The following is a 20,027-nucleotide window of genomic DNA, read 5'->3' as shown; positions in this document are numbered from 1 at the left end:
ACTCGACTGAAGAAGCCTACTGTGTAGGCGAAACGTTTCGAAATAAAGATACCTAACTGTTGCATATGTGTCTTACCTAACAACCTGTCGGTATTTTATACCATTTTAATGTTCACAGGTGTGGGAAAATCTAACACTTCTGTGCTCTTTAACTCTGTTAGACAGAGAGCGGCCACTTTCACCAAATTATTGGGGAGGACAAGAAGAGCAGAAAATAAAGACATAAATAGCAGAAGAGGTACATACTAGATTACTGCGAAGGATGTTAGGTTGGTGAAGAGTAAGTTTGATGTCTAAGAAACGGAGAGAGTTGTTGAGAAGCCATACCACAGTTGGGGTTAGAATCCGCGATTGGAGAGTCACACAACTCCAGACCGACGCCTTAGCCACTGGTCCAGCGGTTTGTAGTTTTGTGACTGATCGCCGCAGGTTCTAACCCCACCCGTGGTATGGTTTGTTTGCAATCGTGTCGTTACGATTTCGTGATTCATGTTTGTTGAGATCAGAAAAACTGAAAATATGGAGAAGGCAAAGAACAGGAGGTTTCATAGGGTTGGATTTGAGTGGGACTTGCCCACGAGTTAGTGAATTTATCAGAGGTTATTGTTGGGGTAGCACTAAAGTACACAAGAACTAAAGTAGGTTGGACAAATACTTTGTTAGTGAAGATTGAGACACTTGAGCAACTTATGGGAATCTTTATTGAAGAAACGTTTCGCCACACAGTGGCTTCATCAGTCCATACATACAAAGAGTGATGCATGGAGAGGAGTAGTTTGAGGTAATGAGTCCCTCAGCCTGGAGTCGATGTGTTCAGTCCATCAATCTTGTAGAAAGTACAACATAGGGCCGTAGCAGTGGCTTATATACTGTAGTCAGGTGAGGTGAAGCAGGAGGAGGCGGGATCACAGTGGGACCATCTACTAGTGTAAGTAGGTCTTCGTCCAAAGGTTGGACAAGTGTAGAATAATTCTTTGTATCAAGATCCCATGATGTTGCAGTGTCTGACAGATGCCTCAATTTTCAACTTGTCGGTTTTAAACCATTTATCACATCTGTCAGACTGACCACTTTTTCTCCATGGTAGATGAACTGATTACATCCTCTATTTCATTTCTACTGCTTCTGTATCTGACTGAAGAAGTCGACTGTGTAGGTGAAACATTTCATCAATAAAGATACCCAACTGTTTCACATGTGTCTTAATCATCAACTTGTCAGTATTTTATACCATTTACGTACTTGCCGGTGTTATATGCTACCTTTATATTCATATTTTGAGTTATTGGTCTCTGTGCGTCAAGCAAAACAGTTTTTACAGGACACGAGAGCCGCAATGTTTTTAGAATTTATCTAAAGTTTTTTGCACCGCACCAAAGCTACAACTGATCTCGGTACTACGTGCAACCTTTACCTTGGGTGGGTTTCGAGAGTTTTCCTACCCCCGCAGCCCTGCCTTGGGCCAAGCTTATCTGGTGTTTGCCTAATCAACGCTGCTTTACTCAGTGGTCACTTTATTAGGTACACCCATCTAGTACTGGGTAGGTCCCTTGTCCCATGCCTACGTGGCATGGATTCAACAAGGTACTGGAAACATTCCTTAGAGATTCTGGTCTATGTTGACATACCATCACACAGTTGCCGCAGATTTGTTGGTTGCACATTTATGCTGCGAATTTCATGTTCTACCACATCCCAAAGGTTTTTGTTCCCCCAGAAATTACGATTCTTTTGACCAGGCAACGTTTTACCAATCATTGACTGTCTGGGGACTGGCCCCGTAGTACCTGTTTCTACTTTCTAGTAACTGTCATGGTAGCATCCGTGTTCCGTGTTCGTACCTCCTAGTAACTGTCATGGTAGCTTCCGTGTTCCTGCCTCCTAGCAACTTTCATTGTTGCACCTGTCTTCCTCCTAGCAACTGCCATCGTAACACCCTTGATCTTCCTAGCAACTTTTTTGGTAGCTCCTTTGTTTCTCCTAGCAACTTTCATGGTAGCACCTGTGTTCCTCCTAGCAACTTTCATGGTAGCACCTTTGTTCCTCCTAGCAGCTTTCACGGTAGCACCTGTGTTCCTCCTAGCAACTTTCATGGTAGCACCTTTGTTCCTCCTAGCAACTTCATGGTAGCACCTTTGTTCCTCCTAGCAACTTTCATGGTAGCACATTTGTTCCTCCTAGCAGCTTTCATGGTAGCACCTTTGTTCCTCCTAGCAACTTTCATGGTAGCACCTGTGTTCCTCCTAGCAACTGCCATCGTAGCACCTGTTTTTCCAGCAGCCCCTCAGGAAGTGTCAGGGCTGGGAGGGCCTAGCAAGCATCCTGCGCCAGCTCCCTGGCGCTTAAAGTGGATGTCTCACTCCACTTCCAGCTACTGCCTTCACTACCCACACTTCTCTAGGTCTAGGAGCCACCCCAGGCTACCCAACACTTCTCTAGGTCTAGGAGCCACCCCAGGCTACCCAACACTTCTCTAGGTCTAGGAGCCACCCCAGGCTACTCAACACTTCTCTAGGTCTAGGAGCCACCCCAGGCTACCCAACACTTCTCTAGGTCTAGGAGCCACCCCAGGCTACCCAACACTTCTCTAGGTCTAGGAGCCACCCCAGGCTACCCAACACTTCTCTAGGTCTAGGAGCCACCCCAGGCTACCCAACACTTCTCTAGGTCTAGGAGCCACCCCAGGCTACCCAACACTTCTCTAGGTCTAGGAGCCACCCCAGGCTATCTAACACACTTACATAGTCTAGGAATCACCCCAGGCTACCTAACACTTACCTAGTCTAGGAACCACCTCAGGCTACCTAACACTTTTTCTTGGTTAGATATCCCCAGTCTACTGATTCTTATTTCTTATCTCTACCTTTCAATTGTACAATAAGCTTTCTTACAGAGGGTCTTCCTTTATAGCGATTTTTCGTAAATGCTATTAAAAGGTGCATATTCAGAATTAAGTACGTAATAGAAAGGTTTTTCCATGTACTCTTCAGTTCTGGATGTACTTTGATAATTGTAGTTACTAAAAATCTTACTGTTTGAGGAACCTTGAGAGAGAATGACTATTGTTCAATCATATTTCCCATAATGTACGTCTTTAAAGGTAGTATAGGAGTTTCAGTCTACGTCTGTTAAGGTAGTACATGGCTTTCAGTCTACGTCTGTTAAGGTAGTACATGGCTTTCAGTCTACGTCTGTTAAGGTAGTACATGGCTTTCAGTCTACGTCTGTTAAGGTAGTACATGGCTTTCAGTCTACGTCTGTTAAGGTAGTACATGGCTTTCAGTCTACGTCTGTTAAGGTAGTACATGGCTTTTCAGTCTACGTCTGTTGTTAAGGTAGTACATGGCTTTCAGTCTACGTCTGTTAAGGTAGTACATGGCTTTCAGTCTACGTCTGTTAAGGTAGTACAGGGTTTTCAGTATACGTCTGTTAAGGTAGTACAGGGCTTTCAGTATACGTCTGTTAAGGTAGTACAGGGCTTTCAGTCTACGTCTGTCAAGGTACTACAGGGCTTTCAGTCTACGTCTGTTAAGGTAGTAAATGGCTTTGTCTACGCCTGTCAAGGTAGTACAGGGCTTTCAGTCTACGTCTGTTAAGGTAGTACAGGGCTATCAGTCTACGTCTGTCAAGGTAGTACAGGGCTTTGTCTACGTCTGTTAAGGTAGTACAGAGCTATCAGTCTACGTCTGTCAAGGGAGTACAGGGCTTTCAGTCTGCGTCTGTCAGGGTTGTACAGGGCTCTGTATCTACGTCTTTCAAGGTAGCACATGACGCACTGTACGTCTGTCAAGGTAGCACATGTACAAGACTCCTCGAGTCCTATTGTTCATTGTTTTAAGAAATATGGTTTGGTTATAGCCTAGTATGGGCCCACAAGGGAAGCATCAGGGGTTAGATCCCCATGTAGAGGCGTATGAGCAAGTCTCCCCGGCACCTTCTGTCTTCACTTGGTAGTGAATATGTACATGTGGGTTAATTGTCTCTTATTTCGTCGTATCCCAGGGAAGTGGACCTCGTGCTACATAATGGTTCACATTGTGACTGGTGTCACATAGTGGTTCACACAGTGATTGGTGTCACATGTGGTTCACAGTGATTGGTGTCACATAGTGGTTCACACAGTGATTGGTGTCACATGTGGTTCACACAGTGATTGGTGTCACATAGTGGTTCACACAGTGACTGGTGTCACATAGTTGTTCACACAGTGATTGGTGTCACATAGTGGTTCACACAGTGATTGGTGTCACATAGTGGTTCACACAGTGATTGGTGTCACATGTGGTTCACACAGTGATTGGTGTCACATAGTGGTTCACACAGTGATTGGTGTCACATAGTGGTTCACACAGTGATTGGTGTCACATGTGGTTCACACAGTGACTGGTGTCACATGTGGTTCACACAGTGATTGGTGTCACATGTGGTTCACACAGTGATTGGTGTCACATGTGGTTCACACAGTGACTGGTGTCACATGTGGTTCACACAGTGACTGGTGTCACATAGTGGTTCACACAGTGACTGGTGTCACATGTGGTTCACACAGTGATTGGTGTCACATGTGGTTCACACAGTGATTGGTGTCACAGTGGTTCACACAGTGATTGGTGTCACATGTGGTTCACACAGTGATTGGTGTCACATGTGGTTCACACAGTGATTGGTGTCACATGTGGTTCACACAGTGACTGGTGTCACATGTGGTTCACAGTGACTGGTGTCACATGTGGTTCACACAGTGACTGGTGTCACATGTGGTTCACACAGTGACTGGTGTCACATAGTGGTTCACACAGTGATTGGTGTCACATGTGGTTCACACAGTGATTGGTGTCACATGTGGTTCACACAGTGATTGGTGTCACATGTGGTTCACACAGTGACTGGTGTCACATGTGGTTCACACAGTGACTGGTGTCACATGTGGTTCACACAGTGACTGGTGTCACATAGTGGTTCACACAGTGATTGGTGTCACATGTGGTTCACACAGTGATTGGTGTCACATGTGGTTCACACAGTGATTGGTGTCACATGTGGTTCACACAGTGATTGGTGTCACATGTGGTTCACACAGTGATTGGTGTCACATGTGGTTCACACAGTGATTGGTGTCACATGTGGTTCACACAGTGATTGGTGTCACATGTGGTTCACACAGTGATTGGTGTCACATGTGGTTCACACAGTGATTGGTGTCACATGTGGTTCACACAGTGATTGGTGTCACATGTGGTTCACACAGTGATTGGTGTCACATAGTGGTTCACACAGTGATTGGTGTCACATAGTGGTTCACACAGTGATTGGTGTCACATAGTGGTTCACACAGTGATTGGTGTCACATAGTGGTTCACACAGTGATTGGTGTCACATAGTGGTTCACACAGTGATTGGTGTCACATAGTGGTTCACACAGTGATTGGTGTCACATAGTGGTTCACACAGTGATTGGTGTCACATAGTGGTTCACACAGTGATTGGTGTCACATAGTGGTTCACACAGTGATTGGTGTCACATAGTGGTTCACACAGTGATTGGTGTCACATAGTGGTTCACACAGTGATTGGTGTCACATGTGGTTCACACAGTGATTGGTGTCACATAGTGGTTCACACAGTGATTGGTGTCACATAGTGGTTCACACAGTGATTGGTGTCACATAGTGGTTCACACAGTGATTGGTGTCACATAGTGGTTCACACAGTGATTGGTGTCACATGTGGTTCACACAGTGATTGGTGTCACATAGTGGTTCACACAGTGATTGGTGTCACATAGTGGTTCACACAGTGATTGGTGTCACATAGTGGTTCACAGAGTGATTGGTGTTACATAGTGGTTCACAGAGTGATTGGTGTTACATAGTGGATCACACAGTGACTGGTGTCACATAGTGGCTCACAGTGATGTCACATAGTGGTTCACACAGTGACTGGTGTCACATAGTGGTTCACACAGTGACTGGTGTCACATGTGGTTCACACAGTGACTGGTGTCACATGTGGTTCACACAGTGACTGGTGTCACATGTGGTTCACACAGTGACTGGTGTCACATGTGGTTCACACAGTGACTGGTGTCACATGTGGTTCACACAGTGACTGGTGTCACATGTGGTTCACACAGTGACTGGTGTCACATGTGGTTCACACAGTGACTGGTGTCACATGTGGTTCACACAGTGACTGGTGTCACATGTGGTTCACACAGTGACTGGTGTCACATGTGGTTCACACAGTGACTGGTGTCACATGTGGTTCACACAGTGACTGGTGTCACATGTGGTTCACACAGTGACTGGTGTCACATGTGGTTCACACAGTGACTGGTGTCACATGTGGTTCACACAGTGACTGGTGTCACATGTGGTTCACACAGTGACTGGTGTCACATGTGGTTCACACAGTGACTGGTGTCACATGTGGTTCACACAGTGGCTGGTGTCACATGTGGTTCACACAGTGGCTGGTGTCACATGTGGTTCACACAGTGACTGGTGTCACATAGTGGTTCACACAGTGATTGGTGTCACATAGTGGTTCACACAGTGATTGGTGTCACATAGTGGTTCACAGAGTGATTGGTGTTACATAGTGGTTCACAGAGTGATTGGTGTTACATAGTGGTTCACACAGTGACTGGTGTCACATAGTGGCTCACAGTGATGTCACATAGTGGTTCACACAGTGACTGGTGTCACATAGTGGTTCACACAGTGACTGGTGTCACATAGTGGTTCACACAGTGACTGGTGTCACATGTGGTTCACACAGTGACTGGTGTCACATGTGGTTCACACAGTGACTGGTGTCACATGTGGTTCACACAGTGACTGGTGTCACATGTGGTTCACACAGTGACTGGTGTCACATGTGGTTCACACAGTGACTGGTGTCACATGTGGTTCACACAGTGACTGGTGTCACATGTGGTTCACACAGTGACTGGTGTCACATGTGGTTCACACAGTGACTGGTGTCACATGTGGTTCACACAGTGACTGGTGTCACATGTGGTTCACACAGTGACTGGTGTCACATGTGGTTCACACAGTGACTGGTGTCACATGTGGTTCACACAGTGACTGGTGTCACATGTGGTTCACACAGTGACTGGTGTCACATGTGGTTCACACAGTGACTGGTGTCACATGTGGTTCACACAGTGACTGGTGTCACATGTGGTTCACACAGTGACTGGTGTCACATGTGGTTCACACGGTGGCTGGTGTCACATGTGGTTCACACGGTGGCTGGTGTCACATGTGGGTCGCACGGTGACTGGTGTCACATAGTGGGTCGCACGGTGACTGGTGTCACATAGTGGGTCGCACGGTGACTGGTGTCACATAGTGGGTCGCACGGTGACTGGTGTCACATAGTGGGTCGCACGGTGACTGGTGTCACATAGTGGGTCGCACGGTGACTGGTGTCACATAGTGGGTCGCACGGGGACTGGTGTCACATAGTGGGTCGCACGGGGACTGGTGTCACATAGTGGGTCGCACGGGGACTGGTGTCACATAGTGGGTCGCACGGGGACTGGTGTCACATAGTGGGTCGCACGGGGACTGGTGTCACATAGTGGGTCGCACGGGGACTGGTGTCACATAGTGGGTCGCACGGTGACTGGTGTCACATAGTGGGTCGCACGGTGACTGGTGTCACATAGTGGTTCGCACGGTGACTGGTGTCACCGTGGGGTTTACCATGCAAGGGTTTACCAAGCTGGGGTTTAACATGCCTAGGTTTGCCATGCTGGGGTTTACCATGCCTAGGTTTGCCATGCTGGGGTTTACCATGCTGGGGTTTAACATGCCTAGGTTTGCCATGCTGGGGTTTACCATGCAGGGGTTTACCATGCTGGGGTTTAACATGCCTAGGTTTACCATGCTGGGGTTTACCATGCTGGGGTTTACTATGCTGGGGTTTAACATGCCTAGGTTTACCATGCTGGGGTTTAACACGCCTAGGTTTACCATGCTGGGGTTTAACATGCTGGGGTTTACCATGCTGGGGTTTAACATGCCTAGGTTTGCCATGCTGGGGTTTACCATGCAGGGGTTTACCATGCTGGGGTTTAACATGCCTAGGTTTGCCATGCTGGGGTTTACCATGCAGGGGTTTACCATGCTGGGGTTTACCATGCAGGGGTTTACCATGCTGGGGTTTAACATGCCTAGGTTTGCCATGCTGGGGTTTACCATGCAGGGGTTTACCATGCTGGGGTTTAACATGCCTAGGTTTGTCATGCTGGGGTTTAACATGCCTAGGTTTGCCATGCTGGGGTTTACCATGCTGGGGTTTAACATGCCTAGGTTTGCCATGCTGGGGTTTACCATGCAGGGGTTTACCATGCTGGGGTTTAACATGCCTAGGTTTGCCATGCTGGGGTTTACCATGCTGGGGTTTACCATGCTGGGGTTTAACATGCCTAGGTTTGCCATGCTGGGGTTTACCATGCTGGGGTTTACCATGCTGAGGTTTACCATGCTGGGGTTTAACATGCCTAGGTTTGCCATGCTGGGGTTTAACATGCCTAGGTTTGCCATGCTGGGGTTTACCATGCAAGGGTTTACCATGCTGGGGTTTAACATGCCTAGGTTTGCCATGCTGGGGTTTACCATGCAGGGGTTTACCATGCTGGGGTTTAACATGCCTAGGTTTACCATGCTGGGGTTTACCATGCAGGGGTTTACCATGCAGGGGTTTAACATGCCTAGGTTTGCCATGCTGGGGTTTACCATGCAGGGGTTTACCATGCTGGGGTTTAACATGCCTAGGTTTACCATGCTGGGGTTTACCATGCAGGGGTTTACCATGCAGGGGTTTAACATGCCTAGGTTTGCCATGCTGGGGTTTACCATGCAGGGGTTTACCATGCAGGGGTTTAACATGCCTAGGTTTGCCATGCTGGGGTTTACCATGCAGGGGTTTACCATGCTGGGGTTTACCATGCAGGGGTTTACCATGCTGGGGTCTAACATGCCTAGGTTTGCCATGCTGGGGTTTAACATGCCTAGGTTTGCCATGCTGGGGTTTACCATGCAGGGGTTTACCATGCTGGGGTTTACCATGCAGGGGTTTACCATGCTGGGGTTTACCATGCCTAGGTTTACCATGCTGGGGTTTAACATGCCTAGGTTTACCATGCTGGGGTTTAACATGCCTAGGTTTGCCATGCTGGGGTTTACCATGCAGGGGTTTACCATGCTGTTCTAGTTGGTACTCGACCTGGTGCTCCCACAAGGTACTATGTGGTCTCCAATTTTTTTAATACTTCACACACTAGTATTGTCACGTCAGTTCCCTTGTCTCCCAATATTATGTTTATTTTCCAGTATAATCTACCTTGTACATAATTATCATCACATTTGCTTTGTTTCGTAAGGGAAAGTTCAGGATCTTTCTTTAATTTATGATATAACTTACCAAATGTTTGATGACAAGTGTTGTAGAGGTGTGAGCAAAACTCACACCTCTACAACACAGTTGTCATCAATGATTTAAGTTATACCATAAATTAAAGAAAGATCCTGAACTTTCCCTTACGAAACAAAGCAAATGTGATGATAATTATGTACAAGGTAGATTATACTGGAATATAAACATAATATTGGGAGATAGGGAAACTCAGACGCCTCTTAAAGACATTCTATATTGCCTAGGTCTATCAGGCCTCTGGTTAATGGCTCAGAAAGTCGGCTCAATTTTTCAGGTTGACAGTTTCTTTTCACATTACTTTCAAAAATAAAATCTTGCATTTTGAAAAAATTCAACTCGACGATGTTATTCCAAAATGTTTTTGTCATCATACCTCTTATTAACTATAGTGTTAAATATAACAACAGAAGGTTTAATATTAGTGTTTTGTCTTGTCTTTTAAGATTTATTAATGCCTCAAAAAGGTGTTTTGACAAGGTTATTCTTATATAATTTAGAAGTTCAATACGTTTTATTACAGATTAATTCCAAGCAAATGAATTGTTTTCTTTTGACAGTTTTGTGGGGTGTGGAGGTGGGGTTTTGTGGGGTGTGGAGGTGGGGTTTTGTGGGGTGTGGAGGTGGGGTTTTGTGGGGTGTGGAGGTGGGGTTTTCTGGGGTGTGGGGTGTGGGGTGTGGAGGTGGGGTTTTGTGGGGTGTGGAGGTGGGGTTTTGTGGGGTGTGGAGGTGGGGTTTTGTGGGGTGTGGAGGTGGGGTTTTGTGGGGTGTGGAGGTGGGGTTTTGTGGGGTGTGGAGGTGGGGTTTTGTGGGGTGTGGAGGCGGGGTTTTGTGGGGTGTGGAGGTGGGGTTTTGTGGGGTGTGGAGGTGGGGGTTTGTGGGGTGTGGAGGCGGGGTTTTGTGGGGTGTGGAGGTGGGGTTTTGTGGGGTGTCGAGGTGGGGTTTTGTGGGGTGTGGAGGCGGGGTTTTGTGGGGTGTGGAGGCGGGGTTTTGTGGGGTGTGGAGGTGGGGTTTTGTGGGGTGTGGAGGCGGGGTTTTGTGGGGTGTGGAGGTGGGGTTTTGTGGGGTGTAGAGGTGGGGTTTTGTGGGGTGTGGAGGCGGGGTTTTGTGGGGTGTGGAGGCGGGGTTTTGTGGGGTGTGGAGGCGGGGTTTTGTGGGGTGTGGAGGCGGGGTTTTGTGGGGTGTTGGGGTTTTGTGGGGTGTGGAGGCGGGGTTTTGTGGGGTGTTGAGGGGGGGTTTTGTGGGGTGTGGAGGCGGGGTTTTGTGGGGTGTGGAGGTGGGGTTTTGTGGGGTGTGGAGGCGGGGTTTTGTGGGGTGTGGAGGCGGGGTTTTGTGGGGTGTGGAGGTGGGGTTTTGTGGGGTGTGGAGGCGGGGTTTTGTGGGGTGTGGAGGTGGGGTTTTGTGGGGTGTGGAGGCGGGGTTTTGTGGGGTGTTGTGGTGGGGTTTTGTGGGGTGTGGTGGGGGGGTTTTGTGGGGTGTGGAGGCGGGGTTTGGTGGGGTGTGGAGGTGGGGTTTTGTGGGGTGTGGAGGCGGGGTTTTGTGGGGTGTGGAGGCGGGGTTTTGTGGGGTGTGGAGGCGGGGTTTTGTGGGGTGTGGAGGCGGGGTTTTGTGGGGTGTAGAGGTGGGGGGTTGTGGGGTGTAGAGGTGGGGTTTTGTGGGGTGTAGAGGCTGGGTTTTGTGGGGTGTGGAGGCGGGGTTTTGTGGGGTGTAGAGGTGGGGTTTTGTGGGGTGTGGAGGCGGGGTTTTGTGGGGGGTGGAGGCGGGGGGTTGTGGGGTGTGGAGGCGGGGTTTTGTGGGGTGTGGAGGCGGGGTTTTGTGGGGTGTAGAGGTGCGGGGGTGTGGGGTGTGGAGGCGGGGTTTTGTGGGGTGTGGAGGCGGGGTTTTGTGGGGTGTAGAGGTGGGGGGTTGTGGGGTGTGGAGGCGGGGTTTTGTGGGGGGTTGTGGGGTGTGGAGGCGGGGTTTTGTGGGGTGTAGAGGTGGGGGGTTGTGGGGTGTGGAGACGGGGGTTTGTGGGGTGTGGAGGCGGGGTTTGGTGGGGTGTGGAGGCGGGGTGTTGTGGGGTGTGGAGCCGGGATTTTGTGGGGTGTGGAGGCGGGGTTTTGTGGGGTGTGGAGGCGGGGTTTTGTGGGGTGTGGAGGCTGGGTTTTGTGGGGTGTGGAGGTGGGGTTTTGTGGGGTGTGGAGGCGGGGGTTTGTGGGGTGTGGACGTGGGCGGGGGTTTGTGGGGTGTACAAGTCGGGGATCTGTGGGGTGTGGAGGCGGGGGTTTGTGGAGGTGGGGGTTTGTGGGGTGTGGAGGTGGGGGTTTGTGGGTGTGGAGGCGGGGGGTTTGTGGGTGTGGAGGCGGGGGGTTTGGGGGGTGTGGACGTGGGGGGTTGTGGGGTGTGGAGGTGGGGGTTTGTGGGGTGTGGAGGTGGGGGTTTGTGGGGGTGGGGGGTTGTGGGGTGTGGAGGTGAGGGGTGTGGGGGTTTGTGGGGTGTGCAGGTGGGGGTTTGTGGGGTGTGCGGGCGGGGGTTTGTGGGGTGTGCGGGCGGGGGTTTGTGGGGTGTGGAGGCGGGGGTTTCTGGGGTGTGCATTCGGGGGGTTGTGGGGTGTGCAGGCGGGGGTTTGTGGGGTGTGGAGATGGGGGTTGTGGGGTGTGGAGGCGGGGGTTTGTGGGGTGTGGAGGCGGGGGTTTGTGGGGTGTGGAGGCGGGGGTTTGTGGGGTGTGGAGGCGGGGGTTTGTGGGGTGTGGAGGCGGGGGGGTTGTGGGGTGTGGAGGCGGGGGTTTGTGGGGTGTGGAGGCGGGGGTTTGTGGGGTGTGGAGGCGGGGGTTTATGGGGTGTGTAGGCGGGGGTTTGTGGGGTGTGTAGGCGGGGGTTTGTGGGGTGTGGAGGCGGGGGTTTGTGGGGTGTGTAAGCAGGGGTTTGTGGGGTGTGCAGGTACGGGTTTGTGGGGTGTGCAATGGGGGTTCGTGGGGTGTTGAAGCAGGGGTTTGTGGGGTGTGGAAGCAGGGGTTTGAAGGGTGTGGAAGCATGGGTTTGTGGGGTGTGGAGATGGGGGATTGTCGGGTGTGCAGGTGGGGGGTTTTTGGGGTGTGGAATTGGGGGTTTGTGGGGTGTGGAGGTTTGGGTTTGTGGGGTGTGGAGGTGGGGGTTTGTGGGGTGTGGAGGTTGGGGGTTTGTGGGGTGTGGAGGTGGGGGTTTGTGGGGTGTGGAGGTGGGGGTTTGTGGGGTGTGGAGGCAGGGGGTTGTGGGGTGTGGAAGCAGGGGTTTGTGGGGTGTGGAGGCAGGGGGTTGTGGGGTGTGGAAGCAGGGGTTTGTGGAGGTGGGGGTTTGTGGGGTGTGGAGGCAGGGGTTTGTGGGGTGTGGAGGGGGGTTGTTGGATGTGGAGGAGGGGGAGTTTGTGTGATGTGGAGGTGGGGGTTTGTGGGGTGTGGAGGCAGGGGGGTTGGTGGGGTGTGCATGTGGGGAGTTGTGGGGTGTGCATGTGGGGAGTTGTGGGGTGTGGAGACGGGTTTTTGTGGGGTGTGGAGGGGGGGTTGTGGGATGTGGAGGCGGGGGTTTGTGGGGTGTGGAGGCAGGGGGGTTTGTGGTGTGTGTAGGCGGGGGGGGGGGTTGTGGGGCGAAACGACGACGTTTCGGTCCATCTTGGACCATTGACAGAGTCACATTAACGAAAAGGAGAGGAGGGAGTATATATATGCCAGCAGACAGGGACGGGACAGGAGGCAGTAGTGGAGGTGGTGGTAGTAGTGGAGTCAGTCGAATACAGTGGACCCTCAACTAACGCTATTAATCCGTTCCTGAGAGCTCATCGTTAGTCAAGTTAATTTTTCCTATAAGAAATAATGGAAATCAAATTAATCCGTGCAAGACACCCAAAAGTATTGAAAAAAAAAAAATTTTTTAACACATGAAATATTAATTTTAATACACACAAACTGAAGAAGACATGCACTGGTGATGATTTCCATTAGGACTTGAGGTGGCTCCACTAGGTTGAGAGTCACTGTCTGTCGCACAACATATCTGCCCATAGAGGCCTGTACTATGACATTCCTAAAGTGTTTCACAACATTGTCAGTGTCACCATTAAACACTTGCTCAGGTTTCAGTCCTTCACTGTCTATGTACTCCTTGAATTTCTGCACATATTTTTCAGCTGCTTTTTGGTCCAAACTGGCAGCCTCACCATGCCTTATCACACTATGTATGCCACTACGATTCTTAAATCTCTCAATCCAACCTTTTCTGGCCTTAAATTCACTCACATCACTAGTTGCTGGCATTTTTCTAATTAAATTGTCATGCAACTTCCTAGCCTTTTCACATATGATCGCTTGAGAGATGCTATTTCCTGCTATCTGTTTTTCGTTTATCCATACCAATAACAGTCTCTCAACATCTTCTATCACTTGCGATCTCAGTTTCGAAAACATAGTTGCACCTTTGGCAAGAACAGCTTCCTTGATTGCCGTTTTCTTGGCCACAATAGTAGCGATGGTTGATTGGGGTTTTGTGTACAGCCTGGCCAGCTCGGAGACATGCACTCCACTTTCATACTTAGCAATGATCTCTTTCTTCATATCCATAGTAATTCTCACCCTTTTTGCTGTAGGGTTGGCACTAGAAGCTTTCTTGGGGCCCATGGTGACTTATTTTGCAGGTGCAATCACTAAAAAGGCTGTGATAATATGAAATGTTCTGATTGTATGCTTGGAAGCGACCGCGGTGGCTGGCTGGCTTGTAAACACTGGCCAGAAGTGGACGCGTCTCAGACAGAAGGAATAGTGTTGGTCAATTTTTTTTAGCGCTAATCGAGGCAAAAATTTTGCGATAAAATGTATCGCTAGTCAGATTTATCGTTAATCGATGCCATCGCTAGTCGAGGGTCCACTGTACTAGGAAAGAGGAGCACTGCAAGGGATCTAGGTGCCACGGAGGGTAGGAGCAAGAACACAGAGGGGGGGGGGATAATGAAGGAACAAATACCCAAGGCAGAAGAAAGAAAACCCAAAGGAGAAAGAGGAAAAAGGAAAGGGGAAGAGGAAGAAGAAGCAAAATGAATCAGGTTAGGACACTGGTGTTCTGAAGTTTGGAGTATTTTACAACGTAATGGGAGAGGACTAAGATTCACACAAGGATAGTTGAGTATTAGGGAGGATTCAACCAGACGGCGACTGTGAAAGTTGGACGTAGGGAAGACAGTTTTAGCAGAAGACCATCCAATAGGATGACTGTGATCTCTGACATGACAGAAAAGAGCATTGTTAGTGTCGGCAAGCATAAAACTACTTTTGTGCTCCCTAAGTCTGTCAGAAAGAATTCAGCCAGTTTCTCCAAAGTACTGAAGAGGACAGGAGGAACAAGACAGAGTAGATACCAGGAGCACCTATACATGGAGGAGAGGTATGAACTAGATTAGTGCGAAGAGTGCTAGTCTGGCGGAAAGTAAGTTTGATGTCAAGGGAATGGAGAGAATTGTTGAGATTAGAAAGACAGGAAATGTAGGAAAGGCAGAGGACAGAAGAGTTCCCAGGAGTAGAGAGTTTGGGAGAGAAGAAATTCCGTTTAGCACGTGAAAAGGTCGAGTCTGTGAAATGGGAAGGGTAGCCAAGATGGGAAAATGTGCTTACCTTGTGTCTTAGGAAAGTAAGCAATGCTTGCCTTGTGTCTCAGGAAAGTAAGCAATGCTTGCCTTGTGTCTCAGGAAAGTAAGCAATGCTTGCCTTGTGTCTCAGGAAAGTAAGCAATGCTTGTGTCCAGGAAAGTTGTTACCTTGTCTCAGGAAAGTAAGCAATGCTTACCTTGTGTCTCAGGAAAGTAAGCAATGCTTACCTTGTGTCTCAGGAAAGTAAGCAATGCTTACCTTGTGTCTCAGGAAAGTAAGCAATGCTTACCTTGTGTCTCAGGAAAGTAAGCAATGCTTACCTTGTGTCTCAGGAAAGTAAGCAATGCTTACCTTGTGTCTCAGGAAAGTAAGCAATGCTTACCTTGTGTCTCAGGAAAGTAAGCAATGCTTACCTTGTGTCTCAGGAAAGTAAGCAATGCTTACCTTGTGTCTCAGGAAAGTAAGCAATGCTTACCTTGTGTCTCAGAAACACAACATGTAGGCCACATCCCATGCACATTATATCTCATGGGTGGTACAGTTGTAGCTTTCAGTTTCCTGTAAAAAAATACAAACCGTAATGGATATGTGGGTCATTGGGCCATCAGTAGCAACAGCCTGGTTGACCAGGCAAGCACCAGACGAGCCTGGCCCATGGCTGGGCTCTAGGAGTAGAAAAACTCTTGAAACTCATCAAAGGTATGTCACTGGTTTGTAATATAAATACCTTCCATTGGCTTTACTTTGTTTTTAAGCTAAACTTATTTTTCAGTTGTAATAAATGTCACTTTGATCAACTGATTTTTTATTAATGACAACATATCACCCACACAGTGGATACCTGTATTAATGATCATTTTGCTCACACTGGGGATTTATGTGAAGCCTCTGTGTGGGTGTAATATTGATGCTAATAATGGTATCCATTGCATCTCATTTATTCTGCCTTGTCGGTGTTTACATACCAGACAAGCCTAGCCTAGGGCTGGCTGCTGGAGTAGAAGAGCTCTCAAAACCCATGAAAGGTAAAGGTATATTAAAGGTTTACCTAGCCCAGGGTCAGGCTGCACAAGCAAGACAACTCAGCCTATTGAAGGTATGTAGGTACCATTATGATGGCTATCTATTATTCAGTTATTTGGTGACTGAAACACTTTTGCATCACTACGTATATAGTACTCTATATGCCCCCAAAAATAACTAACTTATTTTTTATTTGCAGTGTCAAAATGGTGGATCAGCAGCAATTTTGTCTGCGGTGGAATAACCATGGGTCAACTCTGGTCGCTGTTTTTGATAACCTATTGGCCAGCGAGTCTCTGGTGGACGTCACACTCTTCGCAGAGGGCCAGCTGCTCAAAGCACACAAAGTTGTTTTATCAGCGTGTTCGCCATATTTCCAGGTAATTCATGCGATTTTCTTAACCATAATTATCTTCATTGAACTATTATGACGTTATAATCAAGGCTTATATAATATACTGTATAAGGTGCTTCTTGATTTACAATGGGGTTATGTTCCGATGAACCCATCGTAAGTTGAAAAACTGTAAGTTGAATATGATATGATAAATAAGTAAATAAATAACAATTGTCACTGAATAAGTAAAGCAAATGATTACTGTAACTAAATACCAGTATTGAAAAGTAAATAAATGAATACAAGTTTATCTTATCAATAAATGTACATCACTGAATTTGCATTGTTATCATGCCATCGTAAAATCGAAATATCATAAATCGAACCATCGTAAAGCAAGGAGCATCTACATATGCATTTGTCATATTATTATCTTTGTAGTGTTTTTCCAAAAAATATGCTTATCTACCAGTGTCATATTTTACTTCTGTTGTTTTTCTTGTTTTGCAGAAACTGTTTGCTCAAACTACAGATAAGCACCCCATTGTGATATTAAAGGATGTAAAACATAACGAACTCAAGGCTTTGTTGGATTATATGTATCGCGGAGAAGTTAATGTCTCCCAGGACCAACTAGGGCCATTAATAAAGACAGCCGAGTCGCTCAAAATTAAAGGTTTGGCTGACGGGAGCAATAAGCCTGAAACTGAGTCACATACCACACATACCACCAGCCATGACCGGGTCAAGTCTGAAAATTCTCACTCTGATACCAAAAGTGGTCATTCAGGACTAGATGCCTTCCCCATTCCTCCAGTCTCCATTCCTTCTGTGTTGTCTACTGTCCTGACGATGCCACCGGCACTTAGCTTGGCTTCTTCAAATTTGGTTCCTCCTATAAAATTACCTAACTTAGCCACCACAACAGTGATGGATCTTTGTCCACGAGAAGATGGAGGCTCTCCTCATGCAAAACGGAGAAGAAAAATGCGCCAAAAGTCAGGTGAGGCCGGGGACAGTGGAGACAGTGATGCCAGGTCATCTAGTTCACCAGGTGATGGTATTCAGTTACCTCGTATACCAGCTACCATTACCCCCATACCACCTCATCCAACCCACCGTGACCAACATCTACAACAGAAAGAACGAGAGCGAGAGCATGAGAGGGAGCGTGAACGAGAGCGGGAGAGAGAGCGTGAACAAGAGCTACAGCAACTACGGGAGCGTGACCGTGAACAGGAACGAGAAAGAGCGAGAGAGCGAGAAGGGGAAATTAGAGAATCGTTACGAGCAAGTAGTCCTTCTCCTGAAAACCTCGTTGGGTCTTCAAGAGCAGACTATCTTACAGACATCCCCCGATCCTCGCCAAGTATAACAAGGTACCACAGTGACCATGATCATGGATCTTCTAGCCCAAGCAAACCAGTATCAATGATTGGTCGTGCTGATGAAAACAGCAGTGATGCCAACCATCAGACAGACGAAGAGTGTGATGACAGGAGTATAGGTGACCGAATATCTCACGAACATCCAGACACCCCTGGACCATCAACGTCGCGACTTCTACCAGAAGATACTCCACATACACCCAGTAAGTTTTAATGATCCATACAAAATAAATTTGAGTAAGATGCAAACCCATGACATTTTGTAGAGGAAACATTAAGAGTATGTTTTGATCCATGCTGAAATTAATTAAATTTGTTTCAAAATAGAACATACAATAGTTGCCTATACAAATACTTACAAATATTAAAAAAAAAAAAGAGGTAAAGTCTGTTTGAGACATCATTATATTATACATTTTGGGCATGCTAAAACTAGGACTTATTATTAGGATTTAAAACTAAGTAGTCACTGTGACTTACATAGTCCTCAACTGACCAAAACTTAATCTAAAGTTTCCTTTATATATTGCTTATTAATTGTGATTTGTTCTAACCATAATAATTATTGTTACCCATAAATTTAATTGTCATATTCTTTTATCTTATTTGCTGAAAAATTCTGTTAAAAGTTGCAGGAAACTGTATACCCATTCATAACTTTTTTTAATCGCATTGTAGGTTACCTTGGATGGCCGTATCCATCAGAGACGTCTGCCAATGAGGAGTCATTTCCTTCCTTAGAAAACACCAATCAAGGTAAAGTGAGAGATAAAATCGCTTGTGTAGCCTCTGTGGACTAAAGACAGATATTTTTCACTTGAATGTTATTAGATGCATTTAGATTATTCAGATTCAAATTTAATATAATATCTGTAGTAATAAGTTAGGTTATCTTATTATGTTATTCCAAACTACATGATAGTGAATTAAAATTAAACATTTTGAAAGTTTGTATTTTCTAATAATTGTTGTCCACAGAGGTTTCATTGGTTCAAGTAGTGTATTAAATATTGGCACAAATATTTTTTTGTCTTCTTTTATAAACTTATTTGGCATTATTTGCATAGATTTTTTTACTTAGTTAAAGCCTACTGTAAAATATCCATTTCTTATATAATTTTTTTTCTATTCTGAGCTCATTATACAATATTTTATTTATATTTAAGAAAAATTACTTTATACTATACCAAATACACTTTTTGTCTTATTGTGTTATTTTGTGCCAATTTAGTGTAGTTATCCTGTAGCCTTGTAGATGCTAGTTTGTGGTGGAGAGTAGCCACGTCATAACACACTTATTGGGCACTACCATATCCTTATTAGCATAGTACCGTACAGTAGTGGTTGAAATTCTCACTTGATCAATGGGTGATGGTGTTGTACTGCTCTTTCTTAGTTTCCACTGCCAATTGTCCCTTTTTTTTTTTTTTGTATGTGATGAGAGAACGCGACATTTTATTAGTAGTTACGACTTCCTTCTATGCACAAAATAGTGCATTTGTCTTAAGAGTAGATTTTTGGATCAATATAATTATTTTACAGTACATAAGCATGCCTTTATCATTCTTCCACTTAAATTTTTTTTATTCTTCAGTATAATAATTAAGCAGGAATATGCCAGTTACCCACTGCCAGAGATTATTTGTTCAAATTTTGTGAAGGCCCAATAGGTGTGTTTATTTCCTTGAATCCCCAGTGAGGCCCCATTCTTATATTTTACTTGTCAGTAGTGGTTGAGAAATCTTTGTTGGTGAATTTATTGAGGTTGTTCACTTACGGTTGGTTGTGGTATGTGGAATTACTGCATATTACTTCATTTTCTATTAGGTGTTTGTGTTCATTGCTGTTTGCATTGGTTTAAGTCATTGGTGGTCAGTTGCTGAGACAAAATTGGGAGAGGATCATTGCAAAGTGGTCTGGCACTATTAGGTCAAGATACCTATTATTGCCCAATTCCCTCATGGTATGGCTCTAGTAATTTGCGATTTGCAGAATTACTAGTGATATGTGACTGTGAATACAACTATTATTGATTTGTAGTTTTTGATAGGAAATAGATTTTCTTTAGTGAGAATAACAAAATTCTAAAAACCACAAAAATATCTCGAAAACAAATTACAAAGAAGAGAAAAATGTATTAATTATATAAACTCTGAAATGACACTGCCAAGACAAGTTTGTGTACACTACAGGACACTACTGCTCACACACCACCCATCTTGTGTCAACAAGTATCTTACCA

At 46.5% G+C, this 20,027-nt stretch overlaps 1 protein-coding gene across 6 annotated transcripts in view; it reads left to right on the top strand.

Annotated features, from left to right (window-relative positions):
- LOC128703231 (longitudinals lacking protein, isoforms A/B/D/L-like) overlaps positions 1-20,027 on the top strand; it is a 158,553-nt gene that overhangs the window by 100,916 nt on the left and 37,610 nt on the right. For all 6 annotated transcript variants that reach the window (XM_070103313.1, XM_070103310.1, XM_070103312.1 and 3 more), the window contains exons 2-4: positions 16,260-16,440; positions 16,908-17,988; positions 18,464-18,541. In XM_070103313.1, coding sequence (XP_069959414.1) covers positions 16,260-16,440; positions 16,908-17,988; positions 18,464-18,541 — 1,340 coding nt within the window. The remainder of the gene's footprint in view (positions 1-16,259; positions 16,441-16,907; positions 17,989-18,463; positions 18,542-20,027) is intronic.

Source organism: Cherax quadricarinatus, chromosome 85, assembly GCF_038502225.1.
Source record: "Cherax quadricarinatus isolate ZL_2023a chromosome 85, ASM3850222v1, whole genome shotgun sequence".
Lineage (NCBI taxonomy): Eukaryota > Metazoa > Arthropoda > Malacostraca > Decapoda > Parastacidae > Cherax > Cherax quadricarinatus.
The sequence above is the reverse complement of the archived record's forward strand: the minus strand, read 5'-3'. Positions and strand labels throughout refer to the sequence as shown.